Source organism: Eptesicus fuscus, chromosome 13 (genome assembly GCF_027574615.1).
Source record: "Eptesicus fuscus isolate TK198812 chromosome 13, DD_ASM_mEF_20220401, whole genome shotgun sequence".
In the NCBI taxonomy this organism is placed as follows: domain Eukaryota; kingdom Metazoa; phylum Chordata; class Mammalia; order Chiroptera; family Vespertilionidae; genus Eptesicus; species Eptesicus fuscus.
The window spans coordinates 13386133-13403497 of NC_072485.1; the positions used below are offsets into that span (position 1 = coordinate 13386133).

General features: G+C 39.9%; 1 protein-coding gene across 1 annotated transcript in view; it reads left to right on the forward strand.

The window, feature by feature from the left end:
* The first annotated feature begins 16961 nt into the window (after positions 1-16961).
* Positions 16962-17365, forward strand: part of DDX10 (DEAD-box helicase 10) — a 256489-nt gene continuing 256085 nt past the window's right edge. Inside the window, exon 1 of the mRNA XM_008156071.3 lies at positions 16962-17189. Coding sequence (XP_008154293.2) covers positions 17004-17189 — 186 coding nt within the window. The 5' untranslated portion in view covers positions 16962-17003. The remainder of the gene's footprint in view (positions 17190-17365) is intronic.

A 17365-nucleotide genomic window follows, 5' to 3' on the forward strand; every position in this document is an offset into this window, starting at 1 on the left:
CAGGTTGTTCGGTCAACCGGTTTTAATGGTCACTTAGGCCTTTATATATATAGATAGTAAGCTGCAAATAAACAAATAAAGTGCGATTGAAACTCCGTGGCCCATGGGCAGAAGTTGGTTCTCAGCTCCCAAAAGAAATTTCAATCATTGTATGGTTGATATTTGGCTCTGTTGACTAATGAGTTTGCCGACCACTGAACTAAAGTATGTACTTTATTCAGATTTTCTCAATGAATGTCTATTGTTTTTTTTGTGTTTTTTTTCTGTTCCGGATCCTATTGAGGATACCAATTTACAATTAGTTAGCATGTCTCCTTAAGTTCTTCTTGACTGTAACAGTGTCTCGGATTTTCCTTGGTGATCTGACAGTTTTAAGGAGTGCTGGTCAAATATTGGGTAGACTTCTTCAATTTGGATTCTACTGATGTTCTTCTCATGATTGGATTGAAGCAATGTGTTTGGGGGAGGAAGAGCATAGGAATAAAGTGCTATTTTCATCACCTTATATGAAGGGTACCTACTCTCAGTGTAACTTACCACTATTGCTGTTAACTGTTTTTGTTGTTGCTGTAGATCTTGATCACCTGGAGGAGGTAGTGTTTATTAGGTTCTTTCACTGTAGAGTTACCCTTTTTAAACTCCCTTTCCATACTGTACATTTTGGGAGAAAGTCAATATGCACAGTTTAGACTTAAGGGGTGGAGAGTTATATTCCATCTCCTTAAAGGTAAGTATCTGCATACATTATTTAAAATTCTTTTGCATGGGACATTTTTATCCCCCCTCCCTATTTATTTATTTATTCAATCATGTATTTAAATCAGAATGGATTCCTGCATATTTATTTTATACTTTGGGTTACTATCCAATAGTGCCTTATTTATTTTGTTGCTCAACTTTTTCTAGCTTTGGCTATTGGTAGCTCTTTTGGTTGGCTCCTATATTCCTTTGATATATCCCATCATTGTGGGATTTTGTTTTCTTTTGTTTTGTGTTTTGATTACTTGCTTACTTTCTGATTCTACAAAATACCCCAGGCTCATTTTATCTATTTCTTGCCTCACTCTTAGAATCAGCCATTACTAGATGCTCAAAAAATATTAGCAATCATTTGCTTTTAATTGAAAGAACATGGTGGAGAAAGAAAGATTTTAAAATTATTTCAGAGAACTTGAGGAGGACTAATTGTAAATCATGTTCTAAAAGCAGATAAGCTAACTAGTAAACCTACTACTTGGTGGACATAAAAACTCAGGCCAAATTTGATTTACAGTAACCCCAGGAGACAACTATCATGTGATCCTATGCTGCCACCTGCTGGCCTGCAATGAACTAAAAAGAACTAGCTGGAAGTTCTTATTCCTCACTAAGTGAAAACTGGTAGAAGTTAAGTTCATCTCAGATAAATGATAAGGGTATGAGTCTTCAAATATTTTTTACTAGTAGATCTCTTGATCAGAATCCTTATGTGTGAGAGCCACAGTAATTTTTATTGGTGACATTAGTGAGTAGAAGTGGTTTTGTTTGGCTTAGTATTATCTATGGCTCAAATAGGAATCAAGGGTGTATGAAAGCTTTATTTACTAATTTACTACTATTTTCCTCATCTTTTATAGTTTTTATTATGGTTTAATTTTAGTGCATTAAACTATAACTTATTTAAAGTATGTAATTTTAACCAGCTTCAATTATTATGTTTAATTATAATTTAACCAGAGGTTCCTAAAAGGCAATCTGCAGACCAGTTCTCGTATCAGAATTGCTTAGTCTCTGTTTCATACTTGCAGAATCAGAATATTTTGGGGTAAAGCTAAGGGAGTACTATTTTAATCCTCACCCAAGGATATTTTCCCATTTATTTTTAGAGAGTGAAGGAGAGAGAAATATTGATGTGAGAGAAACACATCGATTGGTTGCCTCCTGCAGGTGCCCTTACCAGGGCCTAGGCTGGGGAGGAGCCTGCCACTGAGGTAGGTGCCCTTAACCAGAATCAAACCCGGGACCCTTTGGTCTGCAGGCCAACACTCTATTCACTGGGCCAAACCGGCTAGGGCAGGAAGTACTATTTTAAAAAATTTCCTATGTGATTCTCATGCAGCCAACTTTGGAGACCATCATACTAGATTATAAGCTCCTTGAGGCAAGGACAATTTCTTATTTATTTTTGTATTCTTGAGGCTTAACAATATCGAGCATATTGTAGGAACCCACAAAAAATAAGATAAATGAATGAACAAAGGTGTACAAAGCCAAACTTAATTGATTCATAACTCCTGGCAGTAAGCAACACAATGGCTGTGTCAGGCTAAACCTCTTGGCCTTCTAGTTTCTGTGTATCAGCCAGCTAGGTAAAGGTTGTTTGTTGTTCTTCAAAATTTCAGAGAGGTTACACTTTGGGATTAAGGTGGTTGCATGTTGGCCCTGCCAAGTTTGAGAGGGTATGAGTCAAAAAAGCTGGAACCAACTTAAGCAGCAACCTCTAAAATTTCAGAGAAGTAGTGTATCCAAAGGATTACTTCAGGCTATTATATCAACGTCACAAAGAAACAAAAAGGTATTTCATTACTTGAATAAACATATGCTTTGTTGTATTATTGATTTCCTTCCCAATAAAAAATCTACATACAGTTGAATGGATTTACCAAGAATTATTTTCTGTTTTTGTAAGACACGAGGACTTGGATGGGTTACCTTTTAGATTCTTCAGGATAAGTTATTCAGATCTTGTGGGACTTTCTTGAAATTAAACAGTATTTAATTTCAGTAACAATATAAAGAGGCAATTACAGTATAGAGGGCAGAAAAGGCTTAACAAAAGAGCTATTATTATTATTTTAATATATATTTTTATTGATTTCAGAAAGGAAGGGAAAGAGAGAAAGAGAGAGAGAGAGAGAGAAACATCAAAGATGAAAGAGAAGCATTGATTGGCTGTCTGCCTCCTGCATGCCCCACACTGTGGATCAAGCCCACAACCTGGGCATGTGCCCTGACTGGGAACTGAACCGTAACCTTCTGGTTCATAGGTTGATGAGCAACACTGGCCAGGCAAAATAGCTATTATTGAAGAGGTCCTTTGTGTGCCTAGGGAAAAAATTGACCTGTAACAGTTAACTCTAAGATATAACTTAGTAAAACTTTTAAGATTTGTTAAAAAGAAAAAGGAAAAGGAAAAAATCCCGATCCTCCAGGCAAAACAAATAATTTAGAAATATCTAGGTAATTATATAAGAGCACTTGTTTCTTGTTTTTTTCTCTTTTTTAAAAAATATATTTTTATTGATTTCAGAGAGGAAGGGAGAGGGAGAGATAGAAACATCAATGGTGAGAGAGAAACATTGACCGGTTGCCTCCTGCTCGCCCCCCTACTAGGGATCGAGCCCACAACCCAGCATGTGCCCTTGATTGGAATTGAACCTGGACCCTTCAGTCTGCAGGCCAATGCTCTATCCACTGAGCCAAACCTGCTAGGATTGTTTCTAGTTCTTATGAAAAATCATTAAGGCAATAGTAATTACTCTTAAAATTTAGCAACATTTTTGTATATATGGTTTCAAATTTTTACGAATTCTGAGATAAAACACAGAACTAAGATATTACTAGGTGTACCAGTTAATAATGGCCAATTTTGTAATCAAAGAAAACACGATAATTTCAAGAGAAACATCAAAAGTGCTTTATTCAAAGTAATGTCCATCACTAGCTACACATTGTCTTTCAGGTAATTTGTGGATACTGTCGCAATAGAACTTTTCTTGTTTTGAGGCAAACCATTCAGAGACCCAATTTTCCACTTCTTCATACGTTTTGAAGTGCTGCTCAGAAAGTGCATGTGCCATCGATCAGAACAAGTGGTAACCTGAAGGAGCAAGGTCTGGTGAATACAGCGGGTGGGTTAATACTTCCCAAGCAAGATCTTTTAACATATCTTTAACTGGTTTTGAAGTGTGTGATGGTGCGTTATCATGAAGCTAAATTACTTTGCCATGTCTTCTGGCACATTCTGATTGTTTCATGATCAAAGTGTGGTTCAAATTCATTATTTGTTATCGGTATCGATCAGTATTAATGGTTTCACCTGGTTTTAGAAGCTCATAATACACCACACCTTCTTGATCCCACCAAACACAGAGCATTGTCTTCTTTCCAAAGTGATTTGGCCTTGCAGTCGATGTTGATGGTTGACCTGGATCAACCCATGATTTTGTGCATTTGTGATTCTCAAAATAAATCCACTTTTCATCGCCAGTCACAATTCGATGCAAAAAAGACTTTCGTGCCGTTGAAGCAACATTTTACTGATGACTTTTCAGTTTTCCATTTGTCTTTCGTTCAGTTGATGTGGCACCCATTTCCCTTCCTTTAAAATCTTTTCCATTGCTTGTAAATGATCGGAAATTGTTTGCTGAGCAAAATTTAATCTTTCTGCAAGTTGTTTTTGAGTTTGACATGCATCTTCATCCAATAATGCTTGTAATTGTTGGTCTTCAAACTTTTTCGGTTGACCTGGATGTTCTTTGTCTTTCACATTGAAGCGTTTAAACCAGGGTTCACAAGTATCTTGAGATGGAGCATGTTCACCATAAGCTTCCCGAAGTATATGATAACTTTTTCTTCAAAATAAAGTGATGAATTAAAACTTCCCGCAAATGCTCTTTTTTTGGCACAAAATTTGACATTTTAAGCGTAAAAATATCTATGATGTTAACACCTTCAGCAAATTTGACATATGAAGTTTTGAAGCTTGTTGTCAATACAACAAAACAGCATACATATCAAATCGCATATATATCAACATATGTGTAACTCCATCTATTGAAAAAATCTGCATTATTAATTGGTACACCTAGTATATAACTTCTTACTAGAAATTTGAAAATAATTTTTAAAATTAAAAGAATCAGAAAACAAAAACATAAAGTCATTATTGAGGAAAATAAAAATAATATTTGGATAATTGAATGCATTTTTTCTGGAGAAAATATAGGGAATACTAGGAAAAAAGTCAGTAATTTCATCAGAATGTAGAGCTGAAAGCAGGGAAATTTACTGACCTTTATGTCAACCATAACATATGAATTTAGAGGAAATATTGGAAGAGAAAAATTAAATATACATATCAAGTACATGGCTATGAAACTTGAATATTAAATAATAGATTATTCTTTTTGGGAACTATCTACCAGAAGCCAAAAAAAATGCCCTCCCCTGAAGGCCTGGTCACCCCTAACTGCCCTACCCTGCATGCCTGGTCCCTCCCAACTGCCCTACCCTGCTGGCCTGATCGCCCAAACTGCTCTCCCCTACAGGCCTGGGTCCCCCCCTCCCCCACTGCCCTTCCCTGCAGGCCCGGTCGCCCCCAACTTCCCTCCTCTGCCGTCCTGGTCATTCCTAACTGCCCTTCCCTGCAGGCTTGATCACCCCCAACTGCCCTCTCTTGCAGGCCTGGTCCCTCCCAACTGAAGGATTCTGTTTTTATTAAAAACTGTCAATGAATGAAAAAGATCAAGGTTAAAGCCACATCTCTATGAATTCAAGAATATTGAAATAATATCAAGAATCTTCTCAGACCACAATGGCATGAAATTAGAAATCAGATACAATAAAAATGTTCAAAAACAATCAAATGAATGGAAGCTAAATAGCATGCTATTAAACAATGAATGGGTTACCAAAGAGATCAAAGAAGAAATAAAAAAAATCTTGGAAACAAATGAAAATGAACACACAGCAATCCCAAATCTATGGGACACAGTGAAAGCGGTCCTGAGAGGGAAGTTCATAGCACTACAGGCCTTCCTCAAAAAATAAGAAAAACTGGTGATAAGTTATCTAACACCACAACTTAAAGAATTAGAAAGAGAACAGACAGAAAAGCCCAGAATAAGTAGAAGGAAAGAAATAATAAAGATCTGAGTGGAAATAAATAACATAGAGAAAAAACAAAACTCAATACAGAAGATCAATAAAACCAAGAGTTGGTTCTTCAAAAGGATAAATAAAATTGATGAACTTCTAGCCAGACCCACCAGGAAACAAAAAGAGGACACAAATAAAATCAGAAATGAATGTGGTGAAGGAACAACTGACCCCACAGAAATACAAAGGATCATAAAAAGATACTATGAATGACTTTATTCCAATAAGTGAGACAATCTGGACGAAATGGACATATTCCTAGAAAAATACAACCTTCCAAAATTCAATCAGGAAGAATCAGAAAACCTGAATAGGCCAATAACTACTGATGAAATTGAAACAGTAATTTAAAAAAGCTCCCAGCAAACAAAAGCCCTGGCCCAAATGGATTCAAACGGGAGTTTTACCAAATATTCAAAGAAGAACCAACACCTATCCTCCTCAAACTAGTCCAAAAAATTCAAGAGGAAGGAACACTTCCCAAATCTTTCTATAAGGTCAGTGTCACCCTAATTCCAAAGCTAGATAAAGACACTACAAAGAAAGAGAACTACAGGCCAACATCCCTGATGAACATAGACACTAAAATCCTCAACAAAATTTTAGCAAGTTGGATACAGCAATACAATAAAAAGATCATACACCATGACCTAGTGGGATTTATTCTGGGGATTCGAGGCTGGTACAATATTCACAAATCAATAAATGTGATATAGCACATAAACAGATTGCAAGACAAAAATCACATGATCATATATCAATTGACATAAAAAAAGCATTTGACAAAAACCAACACCCTTTTTTTAAAAAAAATATATTTTATTGATTTTTTACAGAGAGGAAGAGAGAGGGACAGAGAGCTAGAAACATCGATGAGAAAGAAACATCGATCAGCTGCCTCCTACACACCCCCCACTGGGGATGTGCCGGCAACCAAGGTACATGCCCTTGACCAGAATCGAACCCGGGACCCTTGAGTCCGCTGGCCGACGCTCTATCCACTGAGCCAAACCAGTTTCGGCGCCAACACCCTTTTTTGATAAAAGCTCTCAGCAAAGTGGGAATAGAGGGATCATACCTCAACATAATAAAAGCCGTATATGGCAAACCTACAGCCAACATCATACTTAACGGGCAAAAACTAAAACCATTTCCCCTAAGAACAGGAACAAGACAGGGATGCCCTCTTTTACCACTCTTGTTCAGCATAGTACTGGAAATCCTCGCCAGAGTGATCAGACAAGAAGAAGAAATAAAAGGTATCCAAATTGGAAAGGAGGAAGTGAAACTCTCATTATTCACAGATGACATGATACTGTACATAGAAAACCCTAAAGATGCCACCAAAAAACTACTAGATTTAATAAATGAATTTGGCAATGTAGCAGGATACAAAATTAACACCCAAAAATCCATAGCATTTTTATACACCAATAGTGAACTCTCAGAAAGAGAAACTAAAACAAACAATCCCATTTACCATTACAACAACAAAAACAAAATAAGATACTTAGGAATAAACTTAACCAAGGAGATAAAAGACCTATACTCAGAAAATTACAGGATGCTGAAAAATGAGATAGAGGAAGATATAAACAAGTGGAAGAATATACCATGTTCATGGATTGGTAGAATCAATATAATTAAAATGTCCATATTACCCAAAGCAATGTACAGATTCAATGCAATCCTTATTAAAATACTAATGCCATATTTCATAGACCTAGAACAAACACTCCAAAAATTTATGTGGAACCAAAAAGACACCAAATAGTCACAGCAATATTGAAAAAGAAGAACTAAGTTGGAGGAATCATAATACCAGATATTAAGTTATACGACAAAGCCAATGTGCTCAAAATAGCCTGGTACTGGCACAAGAGCAGGCATAGACTGGTAGATCAATGGAACAGAACAGAGAACCCAGAAAAAGGACCAAGCCACTATGCTCAATTAATAGTTGACAAAGGAGGCAAGAGCTGCATTGGAGCAGAGACAGTCTCTTCAATAAATGGTGTTGGGAAAATTGGACAGATACATGCAAAAAAATGAAACTATACCACCAAATTACACTATACACAAGAATAGACTCAACATGAATAATATACTTAAATGTAAGACGTGAAACCATAAAAGTCCCAGAAGAAACCATAGGCACCAAAATCTCAGACATCTTTTGTAGCAATATGTTTACCGATACTTCTCCTAGGACAATGGAAACGCAGGAGAAAATAAACAAATGGGACTATATGAAAATAAAAAGCTTCTGCACTTTAAAAGAAACCATCAACAAAATAATAAGAGAGCCCACTACATGGGAGAACATATTTGCCAATGATACATCCGATAAGGGGTTAATCTAAAAAATACATAGGGAATTCATACAACTTAACAAAATGAAGACAAACAATCCAATTAAAAAATGGACAAAGGACCTAAATAGATACTTCTCCAAAGTGGACATACAGAAAGCCAAGAGCCATGAAAAAATGCAAAAAGTCACTAATCACCTGAGAGATGCAAATCAAAATGACAGTGAGATACCACCTCACACCTGTCAGAATAGCTATCATCAACAAATCAACAAAAGACAAGTGTTGGTGAGGTTGTGGCGAAAAGGGAACCCTAGTACAGTGCTGGTAGGAATGCAGACTGGTGCACCCATTATGGCACAGTTTGGAGTTTCCTCAAAAACTTAAAAATGAAACTCCCATTTGACCCAGTTATTTCCCTTCTAGGAATATATCCTAAGAAACCAGAAACACTCATCAGAAAGAATATATGCACCCCTATGTTCATAGCAGTGCAATTTGCAATAGCTAAGATTTGGAATCAGCCTAAGTGCCCTTCAACAGATGAATGGATAAAAAAAACAACACTGTGGTACCTTTACACAATGGAATACTACACAGCAATTTTAAATAAAGAATTCTTACCATTTGCAACAGTATGGATAGACCTGGAGAGTATTATGCTGAGTGAAACAAGCCAGTCAGAGAAAGATAAATATCATATGATCTCACTCATATGTGGAATCTAATGAACCAAATAAACTGATGATCAAAGATAGACCCAGAGACATAGAAGCATGAACTTGACTGTTTAACCTCAGAGGGAAGGCAAGGGAAGGTGGGTGGGAAGAGATCAACCAATGAACTTGTATGCATATATGCATAACCCGTGGACACAGACCATGGGATGGTGAGTGCCTTGGCAGGCAGAGGGGCGGGGGCACAGGGCGTGGGAGGAGAGTGGGCTGGAATAGGTTAATGGGGGAGAAGGGAGGACCTATGTAATATTTTCCACAATAAAGATTTAATAAAAGAAAAGAAAATTAGAATGTGGAGATCTTTGGAAGCCATTAATCTGCTACCACATGGATATGTTGGATTAAACAGAATATATTATTAAGATGAAAAACAAAAAGCAAAAGATCAAGTTTAGTTTGCAAATGGGTGCAAAAACTGGTGTTTACCACATGTTCATAGAAACCATGAAGTGCACATCAGCCCAGATGGTGTTGTTCAGTGGTTGAGCATTGACCTATGAGCCAGGAGGTCACAGTTCTATTCCAGGTCAAGGGCACACACCTGAGTTGCAGGCTTGGTCCCCAGTGGGGGATGTGCATGAGGCAGCCAATCAATGATTCTCTCTCATCATTGATGTTTCTCTCTTTTCCTCTCCCTTGCTCTCTGAAATCAATAATAATATATTTTTTTAAAAAGAGCACATCAGCAAACTACTAACTATTCAAAACTGAAATCTGATTTGAAAGGTATATGTGTCTATTGGTGCTGTGGAATTGAGATATCTGATACTTAGAGGGTAAAATATAAAACCAGATAATTAACACTATTGTAGCTGTATTGAATGAAATAATTTGAACCATTTGAATAAGGCAAGATATGCTAAATATTGCTCCATTGTTTTAGTTACAATTTCCATAGACGCCATGTAGAATAGATAACAATTATTGTAAGATTTGTGGATTTCTAAAATCCTATACTTCTCTATGTGAACATAGATTTTGCTCAGCAAATGACATAACTGGGGAATAATCTAATTGATCTACATAGTTAGTAGACTACTTATAAACACAGAGCAGAAACCAAAATAATGGATAAGGGAGAAATCCTTGTGATTTAAGATGACGTTTTCCTTCTCTCATTATATCAGGATAACATGTTGGCACTATCTTATTCAATTACTTCTCTGCAAAAACAAAAGCAATAAAAAAAATGCACTGAAGACCAAAGTCAAAGTAAACGCCAAAAATACTTCTGACAACAGTGTAAAATTTATGACAGTGAAAAAAAGTATTGTAAGTCCAACTAGATTTTGAAATGCTACAGTTTGAGGTGAAAATGATATGGCAAATTGAAAATGATCTCTTCTCAAGAAAAATGAGCTATCTTCTTGCTCAGAGATAGGTATCTGGGAAATGTAAATCTGGTTCTAATAATAATGTACATTATATAATAATATATTTTATTATTATTAACTAGAGACCTGGTGCACAGATTCATGCACTGATGGAGTCCCTCTCCATCTGGCCTGCACCCTCTTGCAATCCGGGACCCTGCAGGGGATGTTGGATAGCAGGTTTTAGCTCGATCCCTCCAGGCCCGATCCAAACAGGAGGGAGCCTGATCCCCACAGGCCTGATCCAGACAGGAGGGAGCCTGATCCCCACAGGCCTGATGCAGACAGGAGGGAGCCCAATCCTGTGCGTTGAGCATCTGTCCTCTGGTGGTCAGTGCATGTCATAGTGACCAGTCGACCAGTTATTCGGTCATTCAGTTGCTTAGCCTTTTATAGATATAGATAATTGGGAGGTCAGAAATAAAACAGTGCTACAATATTGTATATGAAAACATAATATATTTGACAAAATGATTCTCAAAAATTAACACTAGAGCATTTCATATTCATTGTACATTCTTTAAACAATGATGCAATATATAGCAAAAAATATTTTTTTACACTATTGAAAATTTTATATCATTCAAGAACTATAAACTACCTTTTAGTTCATTGAAACATGGAAGGGCATTGAAAAAAAATGTTTATCTAATTTTGTTGTTGTTGTTAATCCTCACCTGAAGATATTTTTTCCATTGATTTTTAGAGACAGTGGAGCGGGGGAGGGAGAGAGAGAAATAAAGAGAGAGAGAAGGGAAAAGAGAGAGAGAGAGGTGAGAGGTATACATTGGTTGCCTCTCACATGCAACCAGGCCAGGTATCAAACCGGCAACCCATGTATGTGCCCTTGACCTGGAATCAAACACGAGGCCCGTGGGCCAATGCTCTAACCATTGAGAAACACTGGCCAGGGCAACATTTACTTAATTGTGAAATCATAAAATATATGATGTGAAAGTCCAGTTGATGCTATCTTGCCAATACTCAATTAGAGGCAGTAAGTAATGATGTTTTATAAATTATCCATATTTTAAATGATTAGTTATCTAAAGACTAGAGGCCCGGTGCACAGATTCATGCACCCGTGGGGTCCCTCGGCCTGGTCTGCGCCCTCTCACAATCCGGGACCCCTTGGGGGATGTCGTAGAGCCATTTTCAGCCTGATCCCCACAGGCCAGGCTGAAGGACCCCACCCGTGCACGAATCTGTGCACCGGGCCTCTAGTGTGCATTTAAGATCTTTGGTTAATCTCATCCCGCCCTACTCCCTCCCCCTTCCCTCTGAGATTCATCAGTCTGTTCCATGTTTCCATGCCTGTGTTTTCTGCTCCTGCACTGAGTGTCTGCCCCCTGGTGGTCAGTGTGCGTCATAGCTACCAGCTAGTCAGCTGGTCGGCCCGTTGGCCGGTCACTTAGGCTTTTATATATACAGATTAGAATACTAGACAAAGGTATATTTTTGACAGCACCTATATTTAAATGTATTTTCTCAGTACTAATTTGGCATTACTCTTTTGGTGTGAAATTTTATATTTTAAATCACTTAAAAATAAATCTCTAGGAAACTACATAATAGGAGTAGAGAGCCTAATAAAGTATTACTAGGCAAACATTCTTGTAACTACCACCTAGGTCATGAAATAGAGCTGCGCCCTCCATCCCCTCACAATATTTTAAGCTCTTCTTTCTGTTCTGGCACCTCAAGACATTCTAGACCAGGGGTCCTCAAACTTTTTAAACAGGGGGCCAGTTCACTGTCTCTCAGACCGTTGGAGGGCCGGACTATAGTTTAAAAAAAACTATGAACAAATTCCTATGCACACTGCACATATCTTATTTTGAAGTAAAAAAAAAAAAATGGCAAAAACACCCGCATGTGGCCCGCGGGCCGTAGTTTGAGGATGCCTGTCTAGACTAATCCAGTGATTTCTTTAACCTATTCCTGGAATTAGCTATTTCTCCAAATAACTCTGGTTCATTTGATTAAAAAAAAAAAGAAGTATTGCCCTGACCGGGTGACCCAGTTGGTGGGAGGGTTGTCCCACACACTAAAAGGTTTCTGGTTTGATTCCAGGTCAGGGCACATACCTAAGTTTTAGGTTCAATCCCAGGTTGGTCTGGGGGTGTATGGGAAGCAACTGATTGGTGAGTTCTCTCTCTCTCTTTTCCTTCCTTTCTCTCTAAAAATATCAATAAAAACATGTCCTTGGGTGAGGATTCAAAAGAAAAGTATTTACAAACTAAAATCTGGTTGACAGTTATGCTCATCATTACTGGGGTATCATTGTTTTTATGCTTTTTCAAAGAAAAGACTCTTTTTTAAAAAAGTTTTAAAGTACTGGAAGAAATGAAAGTCTTTTCAGAGTTTTAGAGACATAGGTAACTTGAAGCATTATGATGAACAATCACAATTATGTAGAAATTTACAACACAAACTAACTGATGAATAGTATTAAATCGGGTACCAGTGTGTGAGGAACTAATATTACATTCCCCTCCCCCCCACATTTAGTATAGGGCCTACCCCCACTGAAGTGCTGCCTCTATTTATGGTAGCAGTTAACAGGAGCATTTCCAAACCCTTTTCAGCCCTTTGGGAGCGTTGTGCATAGTGGTCATGGTAGTGGAGAATGAGTCTCAGAATTCAAATGTGTTAAAAACTACTTAATGTCCCAACTGAAAGCCTGTCTAGGGCTCATTTCTACAGAAAACAAGTTATTGGAGCAAATAAGCATGGAAACCATTTTAAAGATGTCATTTTATTCAGTTAAGATATGAACAATTTAAATTCCAAATTATTAAATCCTAATGACTTTGGAATGTGATATTGAGTTTTTAATTGTGATAAAAACTTTGAATTTTCTATTATAAATTTTATTTATATAATAAACAAAATGACTTCTATTAAGAATTATATTTCATTATCTTAACTAGAGACCCAGTGCACGAAATTCGTGCAAAAGTAGGCTTTCCTTCCCCTGGCTGCCTGCACCAGCTTCCCTCCGGTACCTGGAACCCGGGTTTCCCTCTGGCCGCTGGCAGGCACCTGGGACCTGGGCTTCCCTCCTGGCCGCTGGCAGGTACCTGGGACCCGGGCTTCCCTCTGGCCGCTGGCAGGCACCTGGGACCTGGGCTTCCCTTGCAGCCCCAGCTTCGTCCAGAAGGACATCCGGTCTAATGAGCATATTACACTTTTATTATTATAGATGGTTTTGTTTTCATTCATAGATACAATGCCTTATCTTTCTAAAATATTAATAATATTTTTTGAATATTTCTTTTGCTCTCTGCTTGGTTTATTAGTTTTAGCTTCCAGCGCTTAAGTTAAAAAATTTCTTCAAGTGTTTGGTGATCTTTGGTTATCTATATATGTAAAAGCTTAAGCAACCAAAGGACTGAACGACCGAATGACCAGTCAACAGGTTGCTATGACATGCACTGACTACCAGGGGCAGACACTCAATGCAGGAGCTGCCCCTGGTGGTCACTGTGCTCCCACAACCAACCTCCTGCAGCCAGCCAGCCAACCTCCCGTGGTCCCTCTCCCCCCGGCTGGCAGGCCCCGATCACCCTGATAGGGACTGGGCGAGACAGCCCCAATCGGCCCCAATTGCTAGCCAGGCTGAGGGACCTCACCCGTGCATGAATTCGTGCACCGGGCCTCTAGTTCTTTTGTATTTAAGTTAGGCTGATTAGAAACAATGGTGCATGGAAGAGCTGTTATATTCAGGTATTTCTCTTAGAGCAGTAGAGATGAAATTCATTCCGTAGAGATGAATTTTCCAGGTTTGTTTGTTTATTTATTTTTTCTTTCTGTCTGAGGCATATATATGCCTGGCTGCTTCAGCTTTAGGAGAAAAATGAGAGCTTGACCTGAGAGCCTCATTGTTCTGTATATATACCTCACAAAAATTAAAAACAGTTATTTTAAAAATTAGAGGCCCCATGCACGACAATCGTGCACTGGGGTTGGGGGGGGGGGGGCTCTCAGGCTGGCCTGAGAATCTCTCAGTCTGGGATCCCTCAGGGGATGTCCATCTGCCCTCGCTCCTTAACACCCCCTGCAGCGGAGGTGGTGGGAGAGGCTCCCGCCATGACTGCTGCACTCACCAGCCATGAGCCCGGGCTTCTGGCTGAGCAGCTCTCCCCCTGTGGGAGCACACTGATTACCAGGGGACAGCTCCTGTGTTGAGCATCTTCCCCCTGGTGGTCAGTGTGTGTCATAGCGACTGGTCGTTCCACCATTTGATTTGCATATTAGCCTTTTATTATATAGGATTGTGGTAAAATATACATAAAATTTACTATTTAAACCTTAATAAGTGTATAGTTCAGTGGCATTAAATACATTCACATTGTTGTGCAACCAATCTCCAGAACTCTTTTCATCTTACAAAACTGAAACTGTATACCCATTAAACAAAAACTCCCCATCCCCTTTCCTCCAGCCCCTGGCAACCACCATTCCACTTTCTCTGTGATTTTGACTACCCTAATTATTTCATGTAAATGGCATCATACAGTATTAGTATGGCTTCATTCACTGAGCATAATGTCCTCAAGGTTCTTTCACATTGTAACATTGTCAGAATTTCTTTTCTTTTTAAGGCTGAATAATGTTACATTGTATTCCTGGATGGACACTTGGCAATTGCGAATAATGTTGCTATGAACTTGGGTGAGCAAATATCTTTTCCAGATCCTGCTTTCAATTCTTTGTATATATATCCAGAAGTAGAATTGCTGGATCATATGGTAGTTCTACTTTTAATTTTTGTGTGGATGTACTTAAAAATATTTTTTTTAGATTGATTTCAGAGAGATACTAGTAGAAACATCAATGATGAGAGAAAATCATTGATCGGCTGCTTCCTGGACTTACCACACTGGGGATCAAACTCACAATCCGGGCATGTACCCTGATTGGGAATTGAACTGTGACCTCTTGGTTCATAGTTGGACGCTCAATTACTGAGCCACACCTGCCAGGCTTGTGGATGTATTTATACTTGTTTTTAATTACTCCTCACCTGATGATATGTTGTTATTGGTTTTTATTTTATTTTTGTTAATCCTCACCTGAGGATATTTTTTCCATTGATTTTTAGAGAGAATGAAAGAAAGGGGAGACACACAGGGAGAAACATCGACATGACAGAGACACATCTATTGGTTGCCTCCTGCATGGTGACCAGGGCCAGGGATTAAGCCTGCAACTGAGGTAAGGACCCTTGACCGGAATCAAACCCTGGGCTCTTCAGTCAACAGGCTTACACTCTATCCACTAAGCAAAACCCGCTAGGGCTGATTTTTAGAGAAAGAGAGAGGAAGGGAGGGAGGGAGGTGAAAGAGAGAGAGAGAAGAGGAGAGAGAGAGAGAGAGAGACATTGATGTCAGAGAAAAGCGTCCATCAGTTGCCTTCTGTACATGCCCCAACAGGGGATTGAACCTGAAACCTAGGTATGTGCCCTGACCAGGAATGGAACCCTCAACCTTTTGCTGCATGGGGTGACGCTCCAACCAAGTGAGTCACGGGCCAGGGCTGTATATACTCTTTTTGTTAAAAATTTTAAATCCTTACCCCAGAATATGTTTATTTTAGAGAGAGAAAGGGGGAGAGAGAGAAACATTCATGTGAGAAACATCGATCAGTTGTCTCCAATGGAATTGAACCTATAACCTTTGGTGCACGGGATGACACTCCCACCAACCCAGCCACCTGGCCAGGGCTATACTTTTATATAACTTCCCCTTATTGAGCTTTACTCTATACCACATCTAGTGACCCTGAGTGTGGCGATTCTCTAGTTCACGCCCTCACCCCACAAAGCTCTCTTCTGTTTAGGCATAGGCATGTGGTTGGGGTAGTCACTTGGAGTTGGAAAGGGAATTTGAGAGCCCAAACACTCCATGTGAACTTTGAACCTAACCTCCCAGTTTTCCTGTCCCACCTGTGCACACTTCTAGGTAAATGTGCCAGAAAACCACTCATTGAAAGTCAGTTCACTTAAATAGGCAACAATGTTTCTTTTAACTCTTAGTTATCATTTTGTCTTCATAAATAGAATGTTAATGCAAATTCAGTATGCCTCTGCTACAGTTACCTGCTGCTGCAGAGTCTGAGGCCAGAAAAAGGGAAAATCTTTTATTCGTAGGGTGGCTCCCTACAGTGGATAGAGATCAGAAGTTATGAACCAGCTGTTTGATGTTGGGGCAAAATCCTTTGGGTCCCTGGGCCGAAATATGCAACACAAGTTTTATAATTATCATTTACAGATTGTGGATGTGTAAACCCAGCGCACGCGTGAACAGCCTTAGGTGTTTACTAGTTCTGACGTAACCATAGTAACAACAACCTCTGCGGAAGCGCTCATTTAAAGAGTCAACGCGCTCGGGTAGGGACTGAACCCCGCCCTCTTCCTCAGATCGCTCCGCCTCCGTATTCCCGGGACTGCTTCGCCCCGCCCTGCGGTTCCCAACTCACCAATCACCGTCCAGCTTTTCCTTGCCGGCAACGGCGCGTGCCCCGGGTAAACTCGGGGGCGGGCTTCCGGTTTCGCGCATGTGCCGTAGCCTAACTTTCCCCACGCTGGTTCCGCGTCCTCTCGCCTGGCCTGGGGAGTCTCGTGTGCGGTGGTCTGGGCTGCCGCTGCCGCCGCCGCGATGGGCAAAACTACCGACTTTCGGGGTCCGGGAGCCCGGCCCGATCCGGTGCGGAGCTTCAATCGCTGGAAGAAGAAACACAGCCATAAGCAGAGTCAAAAGAAGCAGTTGAGGAAGCAGCTAAAGAAGCCCGAGTGGCAGGTCGAGCGCGAGGTTATCAGCCGCCTCATGCTGAACTACGGGAAGGTGAGGCCGGCGCCGGGGAGGGGGCGCGGGCCAGCGGCCGAGGCGCGCGGGGTGGGCCGGCGGCCGGCTGCGTGTCGCCGCGGCGCTGGGCTGCGGAGGGGATGGTGCGGACCGGTCCCTGGGGACCGGACCTGGGGAGTCAGCCGGTGGTCCGTTGGGAAGGGAGTGAGTGAGAG